General features: G+C 39.8%; 2 protein-coding genes across 7 annotated transcripts; one reads left to right on the top strand and one right to left on the bottom strand.

The window, feature by feature from the left end:
- Window positions 1–522: 522 nt before the first annotated feature.
- On the bottom strand, window positions 523–8729 carry malt3 (MALT paracaspase 3). Of its 2 annotated transcripts, none has more exons than XM_056386293.1 (15): window positions 8609–8729; window positions 8248–8318; window positions 8021–8145; window positions 7591–7729; window positions 7236–7411; window positions 6934–7030; window positions 6433–6468; window positions 6113–6316; window positions 5161–5338; window positions 4880–4954; window positions 4545–4672; window positions 3001–3150; window positions 2168–2322; window positions 1357–1473; window positions 523–1243 (listed from the first exon to the last, which is right to left on the bottom strand). In XM_056386293.1, exons 1-15 carry the CDS (start codon window positions 8635–8637, stop codon window positions 902–904), a joined length of 2022 nt encoding a protein of 673 aa, XP_056242268.1. In that variant the 5' UTR covers window positions 8638–8729; the 3' UTR covers window positions 523–901. The 2 variants fall into 2 exon arrangements, with proteins under 2 accessions (XP_056242268.1, XP_056242269.1); XM_056386294.1 differs by having other exon boundaries at window positions 8627–8708.
- On the top strand, window positions 3049–23479 carry alpk3a (alpha-kinase 3a). Of its 5 annotated transcripts, none has more exons than XM_056386287.1 (15): window positions 3049–3178; window positions 10711–10978; window positions 11318–11347; window positions 11701–11822; window positions 12320–12437; window positions 12566–13922; window positions 16532–18959; window positions 19436–19583; window positions 20145–20272; window positions 20363–20398; window positions 20506–20780; window positions 20891–20979; window positions 21084–21301; window positions 21390–21438; window positions 21541–23479. In XM_056386287.1, the coding sequence occupies exons 2-15, from the start codon at window positions 10851–10853 to the stop codon at window positions 21878–21880; spliced, it is 5466 nt and encodes a 1821-aa protein (XP_056242262.1). In that variant the 5' UTR covers window positions 3049–3178; window positions 10711–10850; the 3' UTR covers window positions 21881–23479. The 5 variants fall into 5 exon arrangements, with proteins under 5 accessions (XP_056242262.1, XP_056242260.1, XP_056242263.1 ...); XM_056386285.1 differs by lacking the exon at window positions 3049–3178 and adding an exon at window positions 10140–10396; XM_056386286.1 differs by lacking the exon at window positions 3049–3178 and adding an exon at window positions 10520–10601.
- The last annotated feature ends 1 nt before the right edge of the window (window position 23480 follows it).

Below are 23480 nucleotides of genomic sequence, written 5' to 3'. Positions count from 1 at the left end.
AGATAGTTTTCTGGCTGTCGTGGCTGTACCTCAGTGTCTTTGTGACTTTAAATGCTAAAGTGACCAAAGGAAGCGAGAATGACAAATGTATGCTATTAAGCTAACTTTAGCTAAAGTTTAGCTAGCTTTAGCTAACAGTAAGGTGGACACAAATTTGCCAAAGACGTGGATATCGTTTAAGACGGTAAATTGTAAACATAAACGCTTACATTGACAATAATGTTCTCGCAGTCCTTCGTCTAATTTTGGTTCGACCTTACCGGAGTCGTGAGTAACTTTGCTTAAGTCTAGGCGTTAGCTGCGTTTTCAGCTTCACCAAGTAGTGCAAGTATAGCTACTTCACAGTAGTACGCAAATGTTTGCGCAGCCTTGGGCGAATTAAATATAAGTAAAACACTGGCAGCAAATACAAAAATTGCCTTTCTTCAAATGGTAACGGACTGTTATCATTTGTCAACAGTTTAAGTTTATTTCATTATCTCAAAATAAGAACTAAAGCAGAAAAATACAGAAGAAACCCAATGAAAGTGGTAGTCTTTATTTGATAAATTATTGACAGCAATGGTCTTTTTTTTGTTAAATTAGGCTAGCCAGCTTGCCACTGATGAAAAAGTGTCATAAACAATTATTATATAAATTTATATTATATAAATTTTAAGTATTATACAATTTATGATGAATTCAGTGGTTAGCAAAAGTAAGTGTTAATGTTTCTTCAGTGTTGCTAGGAATAAAATGCTAAGACAAACTAAACATAAAACTCAGTCACACACTTATTCATTCATCATCATCAACCACAGACAGGTGAGATACATGATCAGCAATGCATTCCTAATCACGTGAGTAAAAAACATCAAAATCTCAGAGTAGTAAGTATTTACAGTAATGCAACCAGAAAGGTCTAATGTCGAAGAGCAAAGTCTCGCAGTTCATTCTCATCATTTTCTTCAGGTTCATTGCTCCTTGTAACTGCAACTTTAGCAGCACACTCTGCCTTTCTGGTGAAAGGGCGACATGGACCAGCCACAGTCTGATGCAGCAGTGGTTTGCTGCTTGAAATGTTGCCCATACTTTGAGCAGAAGCACCTTCGTGTTTTTTGTCTGTTGCTGCATGATTCCTCCTCCTGTACAATTTACAGGATGCCACCAGAGGTTTTCCTATGTCCACATGTTGGCTTTCTGTCTGGCGCAGCTTACTGTCTGTGTGAGTATAGTGTAGATCTACCTTGATGACCAGCGATTCCTAGCAAAGGCAAATAACACATCAATCACATTTATTGTACAGACTTTCTGGTAAAGAATTAGTGTTTGTTTTTCATAGGAACAGAAATGGGACATATATCACTGACTGCATACCTTAAGCCTCTGAAGAGCGCAAAGCCTCAGAGTGCAGTCTGGGTTATCAGAGGACTTAAATAGTAGAGAGTCCAAATCCTCTGACCTGCCAGGGCCAGAAAATATGTCTTGCATTGCCTAAGGATTCAGAGCATAAAAGATTTGATTAGTATGAGTTTACCAACTTCATCAAAATAAATAAATGCCTCCTGCATTTACAATGTTTTGGCACTGAATCTCTGCCAGGATGTGGTGGAACAAGTGCCACAATGAATCAGCCACTAGATGTCAATATGGTCCAAGGTTCTGTAGTCTACAGCATGTATGTATTACTAAGAGAAGTGTTGCAGATTACTAGTACTACATCCTGCTTTGTCTTTGTCTGTGGTTGCAGCAGATAGGAAGTCTATATATGGGCAGAACTTCCTCAAACATGTGAAACGTGGGGGTGAATGGTCAACATTGAGAAATTCCTGCTGGCTAATGGAAAGTGACTGCATGCTATGGTGAGCAACATGGAATTTATGATGTAGATACATTTGGAAAGCAATTTTTAAACCCAATGTTGAGTTTACTAACTCATAAGGAAGAAAGTCAGATTTGAGCTAGTTATCAAGACAGTTATGCTAATATAAAGGTGACATTTCTGTATACTGTGCATTTATTTATTAACAATGTTGTGATTTGTTTGCTTTTGTACATGTATGTCACTGTATACATCCTTTGTGGTTTCTATATGGATCAAAATAAAACGTGACAGGATGTCTTAAAGTTAAGAAAAGTAAATATAATAATAAAATAAAGTAAAATTAGGTAAAAAATAAATATTTACAGGTTTGCTGCTCAGTGTGACGGTGCAGTCCTGGGTTTTTGGGCCTTTGGTCTTTACACTGGCAAAAGCCACCAAAACATTAGAGAACAAAGCTGAGAAGCTGACTTCCACTTCCACTCCGCAATGAAACGTCAGCCGCTTCTTCCGTGGTAGCTCTGAAAGAAGATATGAAAAAGTTTTGTTGTTTTTTTCTTTTTAGAAAGAAATGCAACTAAAATCAGCTACTGAACTGTTTTACTACTTTACTTGACTGTAATTTTGTTCAATTACTGTGACACAGCAGCTGATTTCGCAGAGCCAGATTGAAGACATTAGGGACTTGTCAGTCGCTCTGTTGATTTAAGACCTTAATCTTGGACCTAATCTAAAAGAGACTGAGTAGATTCTCAGATTAACTCACCATCTCAAGATTCCATTTTTAAAAAGGTTAAGTAAATTTGAGGAAGTTATAAGATGTCAAAAAAACGACTTCCTTCCATCAAACAGGAAAATACACTCGGTAAAATGGACCATTTCCCTGTTATGATTTATTAAAACATTTTTTGAATGGTGCTGAAAATATCGCATTAAACCACAATGCCTATACTTGGTTTGTCACATTTTGTAGTGTGGGAGGTGTGAGGAAGAGTTGAGAGAACTAATTCTCTCTCACACTCAATAGGGGCAATAGCTCAACAAATGGAACAGTGGTTTCCTTAATGGAAAATAAACTATATTTGGAATGTGGACATTTATTAACATATCCTGTCTAAAATGCAATCTGACCTGGAAAATAATTAACAGAGGAAAAGACATGATGCTGTGGGGAAATTTCTTCTACTAAATCTACTTACCATTTGCTTGCCTCCAGCAGGCATCTCGCAAGTGTAGTTCCTTTGTGTGGCCGGTGGTCCGAACTGGATCTGCAAGGGATCGAGGTTCCTTGAGGGTGTGTTTGATCTCCACTGCCTGCCTGCCTGTAACTAAAGGGTCTCTGCCTAGATCTGGTGTAGAGAAGGGGAGAAAATGCAGGTAAATATAATGCTTTCAAGACCAGAAAACAAAACTCTACTGCAACTTCACATTCAGATTTTCATTTTTTCTGTCAACTTTTGAGATAATCCATATTTCATTCAATTAACTTCTTCTTTTCAAATATTTCACCAACTACAATAGCACGTACGCTCGCACTCCTTTGATCATGGGACTGCCTGAGTTTTGCAATAGCAGTGAGTGAGGAATGAGTGAGTTTTAGAAAGAGTTCATCAGATTCACATGGCTGGTTTTGAGGAACTTAGGGAAATTTGTTAATATTCACTGTAATTGTCTTGGGCAAATGAGGGGGGCAAACCCCTCTCATTAATCATTAAAAAGGTTAACAGGATGGATTGGCTGACCAGTACTGACCATGTCAAAAACATTTATAGAGGTTTATGCTTGGCTTTTGAGGTGATTTTGTGTCAGCTGTCTTCATTATGCCGGACAAGATGATTGAATATCAGAACCAGAGGCCTGAGAATTTCTAACTTACTACCTACACTGTGGCCCTGTGATTGAAAACAAAACCTGTTTCAAAATTTTCATAACCAATGGTGCTTTTGTTCACGTAAATATGTCTACATACACACACGCACGCATGCACGCACAGTGCTTGCAGCAGGGCTTCCTGTCCTGCTAGCACTGATTCGTGAGTGAACCCATGAGAGAAGTCGCAGTGGGTGCCCAAACGGCAGAGCAGCTGTCTTGCACTCTGCAGCTCTCAGGTTTCTTGCTGTTCTCTGGCCAACAGTGTGAATTTCCAGAGAATGAGGTCACATGCTAATCGTACCTCGAAAAACTTTTTCACCAGAGACCCATTAAACAGACAAAACACAACGGGACAACTTGATAACTCCTCACTCTCAGTCACAGCTTTACTTAGTCCTGAGTAAACAACACTAAAAAAGAGTGGCCAACAAATTATAAAACTTGTTTGTGGTCCACCCAGCACACCAAAGAACAACCTGTTCCCTTCAGATCTGTTTACCATCGATCTGCAAGAACTGTCAGCCTACTGAATTATATAATATTATATAATTCATAAACTGAATGCCTAAATGCAAAAATACAAGCTGAAAAGGTTTTGTACTTTTGGTGGAGGGAGGGGGGGGGCGAGTTTATGTGAAGTAGACATAGACTTTAATCTCAAACACTAATGATTTTAGTATCAGTTATAAATTTGTTCAGTTGAAATAACTATATTCCCCTTTGTTGTACATGTGTCCACTCACCTACTAAAAAATACACAGCATGGTCACAAAAACTACATCTACTCCTTATTACAATGTCATTCCTTAATTCTCAGATTGATACATTTTAGATTTATTCAAAAACAAAAAACAAAGCAAAATATTCTTACCCTCAGACACCTTCTCTAAGACATGTGTGACCTTCTCGCACTGAAGGATGTGCTTGTTCAAGTACTTGGTGAAGATTCCTGTACTTTTCCCTCCGTCCTGCACCTCAAAAGCCTCAGCATCTTCACATCTGCAGGAATTAATGAAGGAAATGTAATACAAACAAAGATACTAAAAGATTTTTTAATATACATAATGTTCCATTCTACCGCATGTTGACTAATTGAAAAAAAATATTCTCATTGCACTTGCACTGTTAAATCACTGAGTTGGCTTGAGTATCAGTTTCCGTATTTGTGAATAAATATTTGCAAAACATCTAATAAAAAGTACATACGTGGCATAACCATAAACAGTATTCCCACTAGGTTTCAGTGGCGTGATGGCAGAAGGTATGCAATCCTGGTTGTACCTTTAGAAAGTAAAATGCAGTTTTTAGAAGAATGAAGCAGTCAAAACAAAGCCTTCTAACTTGTGCGTTATGACAAAATCCACTAATATATTCAGTATATAATAGTTTCCATTTGCATAATTAAGTATGTATATTCATCATAAATGTGAAAATCCATGTGTCACTGTCATCTCTTAGTGAAAACAGAAATTCATTATGGCACCTACCATTTTCTACAGGTATCCAGTAGGATTACACTCAGTGCAGTCCGTCTTTGCTGCATACTGTGCATGACCCTCTGCACACAGACGCAGTTTTCAGGTTGGTATGGTTGTGGAGCATCAATAGCAACCAAGTAATTCCTCCCAGCGCACTCATACCCATGACCCGCATAGTAGAAAAGACCTGTCAAGAGTGATAAAATACATATCTAGTTACCGCTGCAAAAGAATAAGAATTGTAATCATCACATTTTGCACTGTACACACTGCAATCCCAGGAAAAATAAAATGTAATGTTTGGAGCAGCTGAGAGAAAGGTCACACTGGGGATCAAAACATGCCTGATTTCTATACAGCATGTTTAAAATCACACCAATTTCCCATCTTTGTTTTGTTATTAGCAAGAGAAAGTAGAGAATAGCAAGAGAAGGTATTGTTCTGATTCATGACAGTTACCTCATTATTTTAATATTATCTACATAGTATCATATTACAGTTGTATGATTGAAGTGTGTATTTATGTACCTGTGTGCTGTTTAATAATGAAGAGTGACAGAAGTTTAGTTGACCGTTTGCCTAATAAAGAATTATCCTTTATAAATACAACATAAACATCCTATGTTAGTGTAACATATATTCAGGAAGTTCCATATATAGCTTGTGAACACTGAAATCGCCTACGCTTCTTTTTACCCCTTATCTTCCATCACAGCCAGACACACGTAGGCCTATAAGCAAGATACTACAAACCGCTCATGGGTTCGTGACTCATGACAAGTGGACAGCAATAGATAAAGGCACATGACACAGCAAAGAAAGTTACAGTGCTCTATTTCAAATCCCAGGAAAAATTACTACGTCACAGTTTCTCCAGGCACAAAAGCTGAATTCATGAATCAACTGACAAATGTAACTAATTAAAAAAATATATATATTCATAGAGGCTAACTTTACTTACCATAAACTCCTCTGTCAAGGAGCTGAATGAACTTTTCAATAGCGGCCAGCATCTCCTCCCTGGTGAGATCCAGCAGGGAAACCACTCTGAAGCCGAGCTGCTGCAGGAGGTTGGCCAGCTCATGCACATCCATAATGGGGGCCATCAAGCCGGGGTGGTTGGAGTAATTCAGGTTTCCAATAAGTAGGGCAACTTTATCTGTGGCTAAAAGATCAGAGTCAAAATTATAGCAGCAGTAGGAAATTCTGATACATAACACAACAGTTTTCTTCTGTAGCATATTAAAATAGCACAGCTTGATTCTTTCCATAACACTGTACCTGTGGGTGCTGCCGGAGGAAGCTGATCAGTTTGCACTAGATATAAAAAAAGAGAAGCGCAAACATTAGCGTTTTTTGAACATAAATCTTATATAAAGTACTAGTACTGATACTTTCCGGAGAGCATGTATAGGGCAACGCAATTTAGCAATATGACTATTTTTCATGATATGCACTGTACAGACAAGTTACAACAGGAGAAACACTGTAAGAACTAGTTTCACTTTACATCACTTTCCTGTTGTGTGTCGATGCCTCGGATCAAACACTATTTGGAGTCTAACAACTTCCTTTTTACTCTGTAGAAATGGGAAAGTACCTCCAGCATAATGGAAACAACTAAAAGCCTCACTGCTAAATCAGTGGAATGAGAGAAGTGTGCTTTTCTCCACACCTCTTTCAGTGGAAATGGGGGAAGTAAAGTCTGAGGAAAATACAACGCTAAAAGTGGAAAAGACCAGACTTACAGAGTCAGTAAAAGTACTTTCATGGATGACTTACCAATGTCAACATTAACTGGTTCTGTCCATCTCTCTTCTAGCACGTTAGATATTGAGCACAGGTATGATCCTCCATGTTCAGCTGTTGCACGGTCAATCTGCACATATCACAGTAAATCATATTGTTTTCCTTTGTACTTATTGCTCAACCACAAATCAATCCTTTGGCAGAACATTCACCAAACTTTCTAAATGAATTACATCAGTCAGTGAAATGACACAGTAAATATAGCACAGTGTAAACAATCACTAACAGCACTGAGATTAAGTAACCCCTCACTTCCTCCACTCATCCTTCCTTACCTGCAGTGTGTCACCAGTCATGTCTAGCAGGGGCTGTCCATTCCTGTACCACTGATAGTATGGAGTGGGTATGCCAAAGGCAAGGCAACGGAGAGTGAGTTTTGTACCTTGTCGGACTGTCTGGGGTTTAGGGTTGACAGCAATGTGCGGCTCACCCTGCCAGTGTACTGGTAAACCTGATGTGTGAAAAGACACAGGCAGAGATTCAAACCCACAGCAATAAACTATCAATATGCGTAACAATGATTTCATTACCTGCTGACATGCCAGGACTATGCTGCAAATGTGCAATAAAAATGACGCAGGCACCGTACTACTACACTATAAATCAACACAAGAATGACACAATGCATACCTGATTTATCTATGTCTAACACCTTCACTTTCACCCAGTCGCTGAACACACAGTTACAAAAGTGGTCATTCACTCGGCAGACATAGAGCTGTGTTTTTCTGGCTGTGACGGTCAGGTCTGCTTGAGTACCATCGCATACCTAGGGGGGGAAAATAATAAATAATAATTATCACTAAGTCCTATCCTATAATATTTTACTCATTTCCATTGTCATTCTAAGTAGTAGGATAATTCTTTATTTAAACAGGTGTTTAATTGAGATGAAGATCTGTTTCTCAAGAGAGATCTGTGCACCACTGTAAACATACAGTACAGGCACAGATAAACACAATTCTCACAGTAGACAACACAATAAAAAAGTGCCGTTTAAAATGCTTGAGAATGTTGATGCTGAATGAGAATGCTTTTTATAAATGCAAAATCCACATACCTCCTTTTCATCATCAGTGAACCACTGGTAGTTGAGGATGCCTGTGCCCTCAGCTCGTACACTCAGAGTCACTTTGTGGTTCACAGGTACACACACAGAGACAGGATGGCGCACTATGAAAATTTCTGAAACAAATCAAATAAGAGTTTCAAGTCATCTGAAATCACACTGTGTCACCTCTGTCTCACACCACGCTGAGACTGTCGCGCTCTCGAGAAATAACATACCTCTGATCATTATTCGACAGGGATTGGGACGGGATCCAGTCATCAGTGCATTTTCCTCTTGTTTCGCTGGACTGTAAGAAGTTGGTTTCAAATAAGTATTTTTGAATCACTCATTAAAAACCGCAGCAAATCTAAAGGAAATAAAAAGTACAAAAAAAACTGGAACGAATAACAAGATTTCGCTTTAGATATGAAATTGCTGTAAATACAGCCTCAGAACCTAACTTCTCGTTTCTAGTGAAATCAGCTTTACCCGCAGTGTACAATACTGTAGATACTGTTAGAAATATCCTAATTTCGACAGGAAAATCATCAGTGATCAATAAGACCGTCAGCACTCATGTATTAGTGTATGGGCTACCTGCCGTCAGTCTCGTACCAATCGAGCATCTGTCGGACCTCAGCCAGAATATGTTTTCCTTGTCCTTCCCTTCTTCACTTAAATCGTATTGTGTAAAACTCCCCTTTCCCGGAACGAGAAAACGCAAACACACATTACCGTGAGGTCTGTAATACGTGAGCAGCTCATAGAACATAACGCGTCTCTCTCCCGTGATACACTGAAAAAAAAAACATAAATGTTTTACTTCTAAAATCAAAATGCGATTTGAAAAAACACGTCCAAACAAACGAACTTTGCGCCGGTTAGATGGATCTAAATCTAGAAAGGGAGATTCTCTTTTGCCTCTTTTCCTGACATTATGGTAATGAGCAAATCTTACCCCTTGTCAATAGTGGTGGTACAATCACAGACTGAGGTTGAGGTTGAGGTTGGAGGGTGATAAAGATGTGAAAAATAAAATGTGCCTTTAAAACTGGACATTTTATTTTATTTTATTCGCACCACACAGTTTTGACTCAATATTGATAATATTAGTTATTGTTTGTATGACCTTTTCCCAGATTACAAAAAAAAGGGCAACTCCAAAGGCAGTGGAGTAATGTGCCTTCTAATGATATACTTAAGAAATAAAACTGGTTAGTTAATCTACACAGAAAACAAATTTTCAAGCTCAAGTTCCCAATCCTCATAGCACATAACCTTTGTACTTTATATTTACATCCAAACTACAATGTGTATAAAATGTGTAGCATATTCTTAAAATATCTGATTGAGTTTATGATCTCTTATTGACCATTTATTAATGCATTTGAATAAAATGTATAAAATAGCCTATATTCAAATTATATTTTTATTAATCCTTTATTTGTACTGTTTTTGTCAGTTTTTTGTATATGCCTACAAGTTTTATTTTTGATGAAAAAATTATTAATTAATTAATTAAAAATTATTTAAGGTATTTGATGGATTTGAGGACATTTTATTTTTTATTTCATTGAACCTTTATTTAAATATTATATAATTATAATTTAAATAAATTATAAAATCATGAATACATTTTTTACACAATTGTAAATAATTGTAAGTAAAATGCAGTTTTATACAAGATTTCATCCTAGAAATACACTAAATATCACAGTAAAACATCTCAAAATCTATCTAAAACCATAAAAATAGATAAGGTCAGTCTTAAACAATAACATAACTAATACACTGATATTCAAAAATACCCTTACGGGATTAAATCAAAGTATAGATTTGGTCAGACAAGCCTGTTTTTTTTCTAATTAATGTAAATGTGAGCAGCAAAACATAGGGCCCCCAATGTTTTGACCATGTGTTGCAATAGGAAGTGGCGGGAGATGTGTTTTAGCAACCCTTGAGCAAAGCATAGGACACAAACCACTGGCCGTCATCAGCCACGTCATGAATCATATTCTACAGGCATGTTTTGCAAGTCAACATCCACCCCACTTCAGTGTCTCACTAAGATGGGACGGTCTTTATCCAACTTATTAAGATGGATCAAAACAAAGCAGTGATATTTTTTCCAGTATGAGCACTGATGATTTTTAGGAATATGTTCTGGTTGAAATTGTTAGCTTTTATACTTAATTCAGTTTATTTTTTAGACTACTTTGCTAAGTCTAAAGTCTAGTTTGAGAAAATCTGATGTGCTCTTGCACCTATTTGTAGGCCTGCTATAAATAGGCCCCTGCTGGCAACACATGCATGTCTATGATAGGCAGTTACAGAGATATTCTTTACCAGCTCTGGCTCCAAAGCAACACTGACAACATCTCAATGGTAAGTTGGAAAATTTACCAAGTTTTAATCTGACCAAGACACACTTAAATTATTTTCCTAACATATACAAATAAATAGCATGTTTTGGGGTTGTGTTTGACCACTAACAGCCCGTCCACAACCTGATAGCTGATCTATTTATAACTTGCTCCAACGCAAGTACTTTGCTTGGACAGAAAGGACAAGCACTGGGTCTGAATTGTGTGTGAGTTTTCTTTGAGCAAATATCCCGGAGATTGTCTAATACTGTCTTCCATCAATTTCCAACAGGTTTTGTTACCACTCTGAACTGCTTCTTTTTGTTTTCTCTCCAGGGGTTTTTACATGGATAACACCATTAAGTTTGAGCCTTGAACTTTGACAAGCTTTGGACGTGAACACGGAGCCGTATTACACTGTGGGTTGACACATTTATCTTGGATCTTAATTACTTTGTGAATTGCTTCAGTGGACAATGACTTCCAGAAGGCCAATGACACGCTCTTTTTCTGGCAATGGGAGGACAAGCAGCTTCAGTGAAGAGGAGGGCAGCTCTTCCAATGGCCGCAATACTTACCTCTCGAATGTTAGGCCTGAAAACAGGTAGACAGCCTCATATATAATCCATGTGTATGCAGATCATGTAAATCTTTGTTTTCTTGTGAAGCAGATTTGTATAACAGCTTATGGTGGTAAAGAAAAAGCATCTGGGTCAGACAGATCAAGTAAAGAGGGAGTAAATGATGAAGCGAGTCACACCATTGACTTTTTTTTTTACCATGTTCAGCACATTGTGGGTCAATCTACAAACCATGAGAATAATAAGAAGCTCCTTTTGACAAAGAGGAGGGCAGTTATGAAATCATTTTATTTAGGTGGCTTCCATATACACAGATCTTATTTAATCATTGACGTCCCTTCATTTGCCTCTTCTCTGAATAGCTCAAGGTATTCTCACTACAGGCCAACGAGGTAATCCATGCTTTTAAAACATTCCTCCCAACTAACATCTTAACCACAAACACTGGTTAATCCCAAGAATGAAACCTACACACGTTTTAACAGTAATGTAAGTGTCCGGTTTGTCCAGTGTTGCGTTCAGTTTTAGTGATGAACAGTTTCAGTTTCAGTGTTGGATTGACAGCTTTGTTTTGCTTGATGTCTCACAAGTCTCTGTGTCAACGCTTTCATACTTTATTCACTACCAGAAAATTTCCATTAACATCTTTTCCTGAGTAAAAGGAATTTACTGCACAGAGGTGACTGAGATGTCACTGAAGTGTGAAACAAGACATTTACATTAATACATTGGTGTTTCCTTCCAGGAGCACATTGTGCAGTGTCATGGCTCAGCTCACTGAGGACATACAGCCGTCCTTTGAGACCACCTTGAAATCAAAGGCAGTCTCAGAAAACTGTAACGTGAAGTTCACCTGTGTGGTGTCAGGTAGGCCAATAGTGTATTTGGCATGCCTCTGTTTGTTGTTTTTCGGATTAAGTTAATAGTTTTGAACTGTTAGCGGCGTGAAGAGACAGGATGTGACTAATCTGTAAACAAATGAACATAACATTAGAACTCATTCGCACATTTATTCTTCCTCAATGGCTCCTTAAAGAGAACAGACAACAAAATACTCAAGCTGGTTTTTCAAGCTGTTGTCTGCGGGCAGATTGAATGGGTGGGCCCATCCAACAGCAGCAGCTGTTCCTATCTGACGCATCACAAACGTGATGCAACAGCCTAAGACGCAATCATGCCAAAGCCTCTATACTGTGTTTTGTTTACTGTATAATTTTCGAATTACTTATTCATATAAGAGGATATTTAGCACAAACTGTCTCATGTTTGTAAGAAGTATATATAAATAGAACTTTGTGGCATGAGGAATGTGATGTTTATTACCCAGAGGCAATGAATTCCTTATAGTCTCTTTGTGTCTGTAGGTTACCCAGCTCCAGAACTGAAATGGTATAAAGATGATATGGAAATGGATCGGTACTGTGGACTCCCAAAATATGAAATTGGCCGGAATGGAAAAACCCACACCCTCCATATATACAAGTATGTAAGACAACCTTGCAAGATTAATCTATCTATTACCCTGTTTAAACTAGTAGTAATGCAGCAGTTTGTTTTAGGCTGCTTATTTTATCACTGAGTACCTATAATGTCAAATTTTCTGTTTTCAGCTGCACATTGGACGATGCAGCCATCTATCAGGCCTCAGCTAGTAATAGTAAAGGCATTGTCTCCTGCTCGGGAGTTTTGGAGGTTGGCACCATGAATGAGTACAAGATCCACCAGCGGTTTTTTGCCAAGCTGAAGCAGAAAGCAGAGAAAAAGAAGAAAGACTTGGAGGAGCAGACTAAGAAGGAAGATAAAACAAACATTCAGAGAGAGAAACCACAGAAAAGCCCAGAACGTCCTCCAAGGAAGCGGCCTATCCTACCACCAAAGGAGAAGCCAGTGGTCAAGGAGCCCGAGGTTGGGGAACAAGTGGGAGCTGCTGCAGGACCTAATGGAGTTAGCTCGGAAGTCATGGAAACAGAAACTATCTCATCCACAAACAGCAGCCCGGAGAAAGAGGTACCTCCATCTGGGGAAACCTTGGCTAAAAAGAAAATAAAGATCTCAAATGGTGTAGATGTTGGGGTCTCCAACAGCAATAGCAGCAGCAGCAGCAGTGGCAGAAGCCATATGATGGGAAATGGAGGTGAAAACTGTTACGATGGAGGAATCAGTTTGGCACAGTTTCTAGCGGAGACTCTCCAGTCTCAGTCAGCTGAGGAGAAACAGAACTCATCTCGAGTGGAGAAACCTAAAGAGATGAATGTACCTGTTGTAAATGACAGTAAAGAGACAGAGGGGATGCAGAAAGAGAGGGAAGAACAAGAAAAAGCAACAGAGGAAGAGTATGAGAGAGAGAAAAGGAGTGACGAGGACTTGGTCATAGAAAAAGAACGGCTCTCTGAGATGTGGCATACAACAGACCACAGTAAACATGACTCAGAGGTCAAACATCACAGCAGGGCTCATAAGGATCACGACCACCACAACATCCAGGCTTCCTTCTCCTCTATGCTCCACACCGTCAAAGACTTCTTCTTTGGTAAGAGTAAGAAGGGCTTTCATGATCACATTGAGGACAGGGAGAGAGAGTTTGACCACGACTCAATTCAGCCTCCTCAACCGGAAACGCCGCCGTCATTTCGGCTCCAACAGGAGTGTAATCCAGATGTGTACAAGCCTCTAACAGAAGATGTTGTGCCTATGGAAACAGATAAACCAAATGAGTCTTCAGGAAGTGTGTATATGCAACAGCCGTCAGTGTCATTGGAGACACATGAACATAAGCATGAAGACAGTGTTCTACACACAGACCTGACACCAGCTGATAAATTGCCACCAAAGAGCACAGAGGAGTCCACAAGGCAGAGTGTCAAGGAGGCGGATGATGCTGCGGAGGCCATGGAGGTGTCTGTGGGGACAGGGAGCAGCAGTCCAGGCGAAGAAATACCATTGTCCGGGCTTCAAGTTCTCACTGAGGTATGTACAGTGGTGTTGCAGGTCAGCTGGCTGCCACTTGATAGTTATATATAGACTGCATTTGTGTGACAAGATGAGCTACTTAACCACCAAGGCTTGAGCTTGTCATCTATGATATAGATTAGGCTTTGAGATGCTTCTGATTGTTAATGTGGTATATAAAAAGCAGGCGATGATTCGTCGTAAGATGTTATATACATGGGACAGTCAGACAATACAACCACTTTAAAACATACAGTATAATATCAGTGATCAGCCACTGTTGGAGTGAGTCACTCTTGCCATGTAAGGCTGAGGTTTTATTGCACCAGTGAAAAAAAAAAAAAAAAAAGAAAAAAATCACTCCGGTCCAACAAGCCAAAAAAATAGTGTGGGAAACGTAGGGAAGCATAACAACAGGGCAACTTGCACTACATGTATGTGGGGGTGGGGGTTGTTGTGTGTCTACACTGCAAACTGTAAGATAGGATGGGGAGTATCTCAGATGTTTGGCTGCGTTGAGTGAGACACTAGTGCGTCAGAGATCATGATGAAACCTGAATGTCAGAAGTGGTTCTCATGTTACAAACAGGGCTCTGCATGACAGAGGGCTGTGTGGTCTGGATGAACAGTAGTAGAGTGAGTGCTGCGGCAGGTCTCAGCATGAAAGGAGGGCCTCGTCACATTGGACACATTCCTTACTGAACCCCAACCACCCCCACCCGGCCCATACCTTAAAATAAACCTCTTCCTCATCTAGAGAAGTGGGAGTAAGGCAGCACTTCTGTGTCCAGCTCGTCGAATTGTTTCATGTCGGTCGTGTGTGGAGGATTAGGGTTATCGTGATATGATAAATGCACTGTACAGTAAATGCCCATACAGTAAGAATGCATATAGTTATACTTGGTGAATTTTTGCTGTATTTGTGGTTGCACTGATTTAGTCCAATTTGATCATGTGACTCTTGGCTTTTTAAGAGATACAACATTTACACAGAAAACCATAAAATCTTAGACTTTACCTGAAACTCATTTGACTCCTTTGTTTCCGGAGTGACACTCGTTAAATATTATATATTATATATCTGATCATCAATCACTTATTAAAATCCAAATGTATCGTGACTCTATGAATTGCTTTGTTCAGTGAACTGTAGCTACATTTAGCATTAACATCCAGTTACATGGTGCAATATGACATGTGGAAAAGGGAAGTGAAGTCACAGTGTTTAAGCTTGATCCACCTGCAGGGCAACTGTGTGTCCTTAAAGTGGAACTACAACTGTACCTTTGTTATACTGGTGGTAAAACGTGAGACTTTACGGATGACTAAATAGAAGAAGTCAAACCATTTATATGAACAATGTTTTCTCACGCTTGTGACTTCTATTTACACACAGGCGTGTAGTGATGACCAGAGCTTCATTTTTAGACTGAATGTGACACCAGTTCCCTTCCATTGAAAGCAGCAACTTCTTTTTTTCTTAGTAGTCACTGCTAGCCAAACATCTTGTCACGAGGCGGCACGTGGCTTCATTGCGCATCTGCATAAATGTTAATGGTGTAAACCACAAAGGCAGGGGCAGTAAGGGAAAAAACCATACACTTGCGTTTATAGTTCAAAGCTTTACCTACAAATCGTCCCTTCAGCACTATGCATACTGAAATTTCAATTCATAATTTTGCAATTTCACATCAAAGTCAGGTAACGTTCTCCTTCGTCAATCACAGTTTAGTGTTGTCAGTTGCTTGATGATTAATGCAAAATGCTCACAACAGATTTGTGTGAAACATAGATGTTATGACTGGACTTCTTACTGTGAGACTGCCCAGCAAGTTCAGTGTGTAAACAGCATACCCGTGTCAAATGTGGGAATTCCCCTGTCCATGTTTCAACACAAGACACAGAGTACACAAGCAAAATCCAAATTAAACACTGTGGTAGTTTGTTTTTGACATAAATGTTAAGTGAAGTAGTTCAGTAGTTCAGTTACGACTTAATTTGGAAAAACAAAACTAAAAAAGATAAACCCTGTTTGTTTAACAGACATACATTTTATTGGACCCTTGCATGTGTAAACACTTGGTTTCAGCCACGTGACATGAGGTAAAGAAGTTCCTGAAATAAGCTGACAGGTCATAAAACACAAGAATATACTGACTTGCTGACTAGCTGTTCCACATATTTTCTAAATATTTACTCTTAACCTATTAACTAATAATTGATTAATGCTGTTTACAGACTGACTTTAGCGCTCTTCCTGTCTATTGGGGATATAACATTGCATTGTTATATTAAGTGTGTCAGAATCTGTCTGTCACTGTTTGTGACAGCTAATCATTGATTTATGGTGTAGCAGTATCACACTCTCAAAGGTCACTGCAGTACGTTTGCCATAACAAGCTTCTTAAAATACTTTTTAACACCTGAATGTGACACTGATTTTTTTTTCCATTAAGTTGTACAGTCTCTTTGCCAACAACACATCAAACTGGCAACAATATTTTGCATGCATAAGAAGTAAAACTAACAATTGTGTTTCATGGGGTTCATTGTGAAAGATAAACAATGCTATAGCTGCAACTGCAGATTTTGAAGTACCAATGTTTTTTTTGTTTACTTTCCTTCAGACGGAAGACAAAGATTCTCAAGTAGTCTCAGTTATCAGCAAGGTTCCTGTAAACCAGCAAGAGCCAGATTGCCTGGTAGTTTCACCACGGCCTGATCACCAGGCTGCAAGAGATGCCTCCTTACCCAGGGAAGATATATCTGTCTTACCACTGACCAAAACCCCTTCTGAAGAAGGAGAAGAGCAGCTGAGTATTGATAAGATGGGCCAAGAAGGTAAACCTGACACAGTGGAAGGGCTTTCTTTTAATAAGTTGTGTGAGGAGGAGAAAGCTGAAGTGAAATCAAGCAAACAGCCGTGCTCAGATATAAACAGATCTGAGAACACTGAATTAACAACACCTTCACTGGAAGAGAGAATAGAGCCATGTGAGTCTAAAACACCAGATCAGGTGCTTTCTCCTCTGCCTGCTGTGGTAGCAGACACTGCAGAGAAAGATTATGTAAAAGAAGAGGCCAAATGTACTTCGCTGGTTCAGGAAATGAATGTAGGATTTCCGCCTAGTGCAGCCCCAGATAGTTTAGAGAACGTTGACCTAAAAATACAGCCTGAATGCCCTCCTTCTACCGCAGAGGAAAGTGCAGATGTCCACACTCTCAATGCAATACCGAGTTCAAGCTCAGGTTTTACAAGCGGTGAAGAGAAAAGTGACTTGAAAGATTTAGTGAATTCTGTTTTGGAGGAAGGCGTAGAAGTTAAATTGTGTAACGATCTAAACACACAAGAGCAGGCAACTTTAGAAGGTGAGAACACAGAAACAAGCAATGAGTGTTTACAGTTTGATGTGGAGACAGAGAAGAGAGTAGAGGAGTCGGATGAATCAAAGATAGTTTCAGTAACACAAAACGAGGGAAGCAGTGCTAATGTTTTGGAGGAACATAATGAAATTGCACAGCCTGACGGTGGTGAGACACAGCTGGGTTGGCCCTCAGAGAATATTCCACAAATCCAAATATCTGCTATTGAAGACACACCAGGTATTAAACCAACTGTGCCGGATGTAAACCAAAATGAACATTTTGTAATCCCAAAAATTGAAATAATGGAGCCTGAGCTCAAAGAGTGCACTCAGCCACTAACTGTTGTTGCACTCAAAGAACCAGAATCAGAGCCTGCTCTTTTACAAAAACATGATGCAACTCATGTGTCAGAGATAATTGTCCAAGACCAGAGCATGACTGATTCTCCACACTCATTGCCCACAGAGAAAGGTATGCAAAATGATTATAACCTCTCCCTGGCACAGAAAGTAAAGGAAGTTGCACAATTAGATGACGAGACAGAAATGCTTGAGCAGGAGCAGCCACGCGTGAAGAGCAGTGAACAGCTCCCTCAGATGGACTATGCATCAATTCCTCTTATAAATGTTTCATGTACTGATGACAAGGAGAATGATGCATTTGTAAATGCCCATGTTTCACATACACTGCAGCCTTTTGAAACTCCAACGGTGCCTTTGTTTGTGGTGCCACCAATCTCTGTAACTTGTCATGAAAGTGATCCTGGAGTAAGACTGCCCACACACAGTGAGTGGACGGAGACAGAAACTTCAGCTACCACTCAAAGGGGAACAAAGCATGATGTTGATATTACTATGACAGCGAAACCTGAAAAAGCAGAGAGTAGAAAACAGAACCTTGAAGAAGTGTCAGACAAGAGTGTAAAAGAGAACACTCCCTCTTTGGTATCGGAAGCTCCACTGCCAAAGGTTGGTGACAATGTGGTGTCAATCAATAAAACAGCGGAAGACAACATTGTTCCTGAAAAGAAAAATAAGACAAAACCTCTTAAAGAGGCCAAGATAGAGAATTCTGTGTCTGTTGAGGACCCCCAGAAAAACAGATGCACTGTTGAGCGACTCAGCTGTAAACCCCCGGCACATCCATCACTGAGTCCAGCCAGTCTTCGCAAATTCATGCCCAAGGCTGCTCCAGACTCAGACAGTGAGGCTGTGACGGCTGTCCCTGTGATCACTGTGGGTGATCGTCAGAGTGACAAGGCAGATGAAGATCTCAGCGGAGGCTCAACACCAACATCATCCCTCTCCTGTGAAAGCAGTCCCCGGCTGAAACGCAGAGACAGCCTGTCGCTCATACGCTCCGCCACACCTGAGGAGCTGGCCTCCGGAGCTCGCCGTAAAATCTTCATCCCAAAAGCTAAAGACGATGGAGAGGGAGCAGTGCTTGGTGTGCTCGACACTCAAGGCAAGAAGGAGACTCCCTACATGTCCCCAGGCCAGGCTCGCAGAGCAGCATTACTACAAGCTTCCACGGGACAAAACACCCCACCAATGGAGAGGCGCTCTCCACTACTGAGCCGCAGAAAGGCCACCTTGGAGGTGCCAAAAGTGGTGGAGGAGACACCAAAAGAAGAGCCAGTCACCAAGAGAGAGGAGAAACCAGCTGAAAAGAAGCTAGATCCTTTGAAAGGTAAAAGTCCCAAAAGACTGATTTTTTTTTATCTTGTTAAGATATGTTGTGTGAACAAGAGGGAAGTGAAAGTTCTGGATGTTTTCCAATAAGATCTGTATCAACTTGTTTGAACCATGTAGTACGCTGTTATGTAAAGACTTACTTAACTAATTAATATAAAACAAAAAATATAAATGCAACATGGATAAACACTCAGGCTCTTTTAAGTGATTAGCTGTTAAATGACAGTCTACAACGTAACATATTTGACTTGTTCAACTTTTTTTTCGCCTAGTTTTCACAAAATATATCACAATACAAATGGTCCTATGAGATTCCGTCCGTATTTTTTGAAGTTTGTCAACATGATCATCTGATCAGTACACTGGCTCTTGAGGAAGTGGAAACATTAGAAAGTTTCTACTCTCGAGTGCAGTATATCATTACCTCGGGCCCCTTGTTGGGTACTCCCTCTCTCTCTCATGCGCCACCAGCTCCACAGGTCATCCGTAAGATCAGGGGAGAGCCGTTCCCAGATGCCTCGGGACACCTGAAGCTGTGGTGCCAGTTCTTCAATGTGCTCAGTGACTCCACCATTAAATGGTACAGAGACGAGGAGGAAATACTAGAGGTGAAGAGAAGGTAAATCCTCTTCTTGTGCCACACTAACCACCTGTAAAACTAATCAACGGCAATATCACAGCATTGTTATAGTTATTATTATCTTAATAATATCACCTTTTTCACAGCTGTTATTCTGAGGATTTCCAGCCAACATGACTGGTAAAACTGGGCAGGTTCTAAAAGTGAAACAATAATGCCACAATGATGAAAAGGATTTTTTTTTTGGGGTCTCAGAGTGCATCCCATGGCAATCTGTCATTCTCATATTCTCACTGCAGAGACATCCAGCACATGTGACTGTGAACCCCACAGCTGTGACACAGAGAGGTGAATCTCTGGCTAGACACCGAAACTGTAACCTGACACGATATTTTTCCCATCTCCAGGGGGCATTAAAAGTCTATATATGTGCTATTGGTTGCTGTGTCAGCAGACTGTGACCACACATCATAATCATTTGTCTCACAGTGACACCGTGTGGACTGTTGTTGAGTCTTTGAAGTTAGGTGTTTACAAATGTTACTGAAGCCAGTTAACTCAACTTGACGTGTTCGTGTTTTTCCCCTTTTTGTCCTCAAGCGGAGGTGATGAAAGCCAAGTGGCCTTGGCTATTGTGCTGGCATCCAGCCAAGACTGTGGGGTATATGGCTGTACGATCAAGAATGAATACGGGAGCGATACCACTGACTTCCTGCTCAGTGTAGACAGTAAGACACAGAATTCTTGGAGAAATCAAGTTTGGATGCTAAATCGAACAATAACAGTCATGCTTTCTTTGTGTTTTTTCTGTCTTACAGTTCTGTCTGAGATACTACTAAGAGATGATTTGGAAGGTAAATTTCTCTGTTAGCAATGTACTGTAGGTATATATTACATATATATTATAAACATTTTTATAAATCCTTGCTCATTGTAAATATATATTTCTGTTTTTCTTCAGTCGGAGAGGAGATCGAGATGACCCCAATGCTGTTCAACAAAGGCCTGGCTGACTGTGGAAACTGGGGTGAAAAGTTCTTTGGCCGCATCATGACTGAGACAGTGAACATCGGGGAGGGCTGCGCTCACAAAGCCAGCAAAGTGAAGGTTATTTATGGCTTGGATCCTGTCTTTGATTCTGGAAGCAACTGCATCATCAAAGTTCAAAACCCCATCGCCTACGGGACCAAACAAGAGAGCAACCTTACAGAAAGGAATCTAGAGATTTCTAAGCAAGTGAGTAATGGATTTATTTCCTGATCTCTATCTCTATTGCTGCCAATAAATTCCCACTGATGATAATTGCAGTACGTGCACCTGATTTAATAAATTTTTTCTGTTGCCAGGAATGCAAAGTCCAAAACATGATTCGAGAATACTGTAAAATCTTTGCAGCTGAAGCAAGAGTTATTGAGAACTTTGGCCATTCTCTAGAGTAAGTACCACACTAATTATACAATAACTTTGATCATTTATGCCTATTAAAATGTATAATACCACTTGTGATCAACCCACTGTGTTTTTTTGTGTTCCCCCCAGAGTGATTCCTCAGTATCTGATGTACCGGCCTGCGAACTCTGTGCCATATGCTACAGTGGAGGCTGATCTCGCAGGTGTCTTCCTCAAGTATTGTATGATGGATCCTAAAGGCAGGCTGATTACACGAACCATTTCTGAGGTGGAGCAGAAATGCAGCGCCTTCCAGCACTGGATCCATCAGTGGACGCATGGCAATTTACTCGTCACCCGGCTGGAGGGTAAGCCACACAGACAAGATGATTAAAGAGAAATCATCTATGAGTGGGAATAAAAATATGAATAATCCTCTTTGATTTGTATTTGCAGGTGTTGAAGCGAAGCTTACTAATGTTAGAGCTGTGACCAAGTCAAAAGGGTCTGTATTTGATATTCAAATTATTGATATATTCATTACATGCAAATGTTATTGGTCTGTGCAATGGGAATAGCTAGAATAAAGCTGTCCTCTGTATTACAGATACCAAGGATTAACTGAGTATGGCTCTCCTGAAGTATTCGAACAGTTCCTGACACAGCATCAGTGCAACTACTACTGTGGACTTCTTGGCCTGCGCCCCCTGAAGTCTATGGATAGTCTGCTGCAGCCTACCAAGATAAAGGGCTCCAGGAGCCCCCTTCTCAACCGCAAGTTGGGCTCTAACAGCCCACAGCTGCAGCGGAAAGGACAGAGCCCTCAATTGTCTAGAAAGGCAAATTCTAGCCCAAGGGTGACAAGAAAAGTTCAGGAGCCAGAGAACAATAAATCAGACACCAAACCCAAGCCTGCAGAAACTGTCAATGCTCTTGAAATGCCGTAGGAAGAAGGCCTTCCTGTTTTAGTGCTTTTAATGATTAATTATTACCTGTTTCTTTCCAGTTACCAAAGCCAGCAAGGACATGAGGAATAAGAGTAATGAGAAAAAGACTAGTTTTTTGACCTGACTTGTCAAAAAGAAAAAATAATACTGTGAATTTCTCAGTCGCCATCACACCTATCTTACATCCATTTCCCGGTTAGTCAGTTAATATAGTTAACTAGGTTTATGGTGTGTTTATGTTTGGAGTTGGCTCAAGGTTTTTGACCTTATACAGCAAATTCAGTGTTTTTTACTGTTAGAGAATGAAAAACAACACTGGGCCACATTAGAGTTGACACTATTAACTTCACCTCAGAGTCTTACCAGCTCTATGAATGGATGTCAACATTTTAAGGACTGTTGAGTATGAAATGCGACCACAGCCACAGAGGTGATTGAGGTAATGTATCCTTATTAAACACACATGTTCATCTATGATGTACAGTATGTGTGTAGGGTATAAGTTTATTTTGGAGATGTTATTTGTGGTTAACATTAGAAATGCATATGCGACATTACTTTTCACAGCAAAGTCGAGCTGATGCTGTGGAATGACAGCACCAAGATGTTTGTGTGCACTTTGTTTTTGGCATTACTTTTTAGTAGTTATTGAGTACTTGTATCTTTTTATTATAGAGGTCGTCTGTGTCTTTAATCAATCCTCTGTCAGTATTTCAGAAAATATGCCGGTGAATGCCTCTGTCAAAGCTGTAGGCAATAAGGGGCTTACCAGTGAACTCTTTAACTATGGCATGCTTATGCTCATTGACATGCGAACACATAAGCCAGCACAGAGGTCTGCTGAATGAGGTCCACACAGTTATTTGGACCTGTACTACGGACTGTGGGATAAAAGCACACTGAACAAAATAAACAAAAGAGCAGAGGACTTAGGACTTTTAGATGCCTATTGATCACTTAGTAAGGCTCCCTGTGTGAAATCTGTGAAGTTTTACAGCAACTGAAAATCACTGAACAATACAGCTGTAAGTTTTGCTAGGGTACAGTTGGTCAACATAAACCAGACCACAAACACTTTCATGGACTTTGGGATTAGAATAAGAATAAAAACTATTCCGTTATCATGTGGGTTTTTCCACAGGTATTCATGGTTCAATTCCAACAGAAACCAGTTCCCTTTTACAAAAAGAGACATCACCTCTTCCCTTTGACAAGAAATCTTCAGGAATTTCTACATAAGTGAAAGTCCTCAAAGAAGTCTGAATAGCCACTGTTAAACTGCTGCTGTTACTTAATTGCATGAAGCCTTATTAATGAAAGAAAACATAATTTCTAGGAGAAATATTTGAAATGGAGTTGAAATATTTGAAATAGCAAAATAAGTGTGGTGTCATGCAAACAAAGCGTTGCATAGTGTTTATGTGTACATAAAGTCAAAGGACTAAATATCTGAACTAGTGTGAAGAAAAATAGTAAATGTGTGAGGGAGCGTGTGAATGAGTGAGTGAATGAATAAATGTGTGTTTACAATGAATGCTGTCTTTGGTATGTTACACCATGTCAGCTCAAGTTTTTTTTTAAATAAATGTTTAAAACATTT

This window comes from Seriola aureovittata, chromosome 10 (genome assembly GCF_021018895.1).
Source record: "Seriola aureovittata isolate HTS-2021-v1 ecotype China chromosome 10, ASM2101889v1, whole genome shotgun sequence".
NCBI lineage: Eukaryota > Metazoa > Chordata > Actinopteri > Carangiformes > Carangidae > Seriola > Seriola aureovittata.
This window is presented reverse-complemented; position numbering and strand designations above follow the sequence as displayed.

Coding starts and splice junctions, on each gene's coding strand:
- malt3 (XM_056386293.1), bottom strand. CDS start 8,637: ATGCTCGATTGGTACGAGACTGACGGCAG. Junction 6,317..6,432: donor TCCTCCGGCAGCACCCACAG/GTACAGTGTTAT, acceptor CTGATCTTTTAG/CCACAGATAAAGTTGCCCTA. Junction 4,955..5,160: donor CTGGATACCTGTAGAAAATG/GTAGGTGCCATA, acceptor TACTTTCTAAAG/GTACAACCAGGATTGCATAC.
- alpk3a (XM_056386287.1), top strand. CDS start 10,851: ATGACTTCCAGAAGGCCAATGACACGCTCTTTTTCTGGCAATGGGAGG. Junction 12,438..12,565: donor CACACCCTCCATATATACAA/GTATGTAAGACA, acceptor TTCTGTTTTCAG/CTGCACATTGGACGATGCAG. Junction 21,439..21,540: donor GCTGTGACCAAGTCAAAAGG/GTCTGTATTTGA, acceptor TCTGTATTACAG/ATACCAAGGATTAACTGAGT.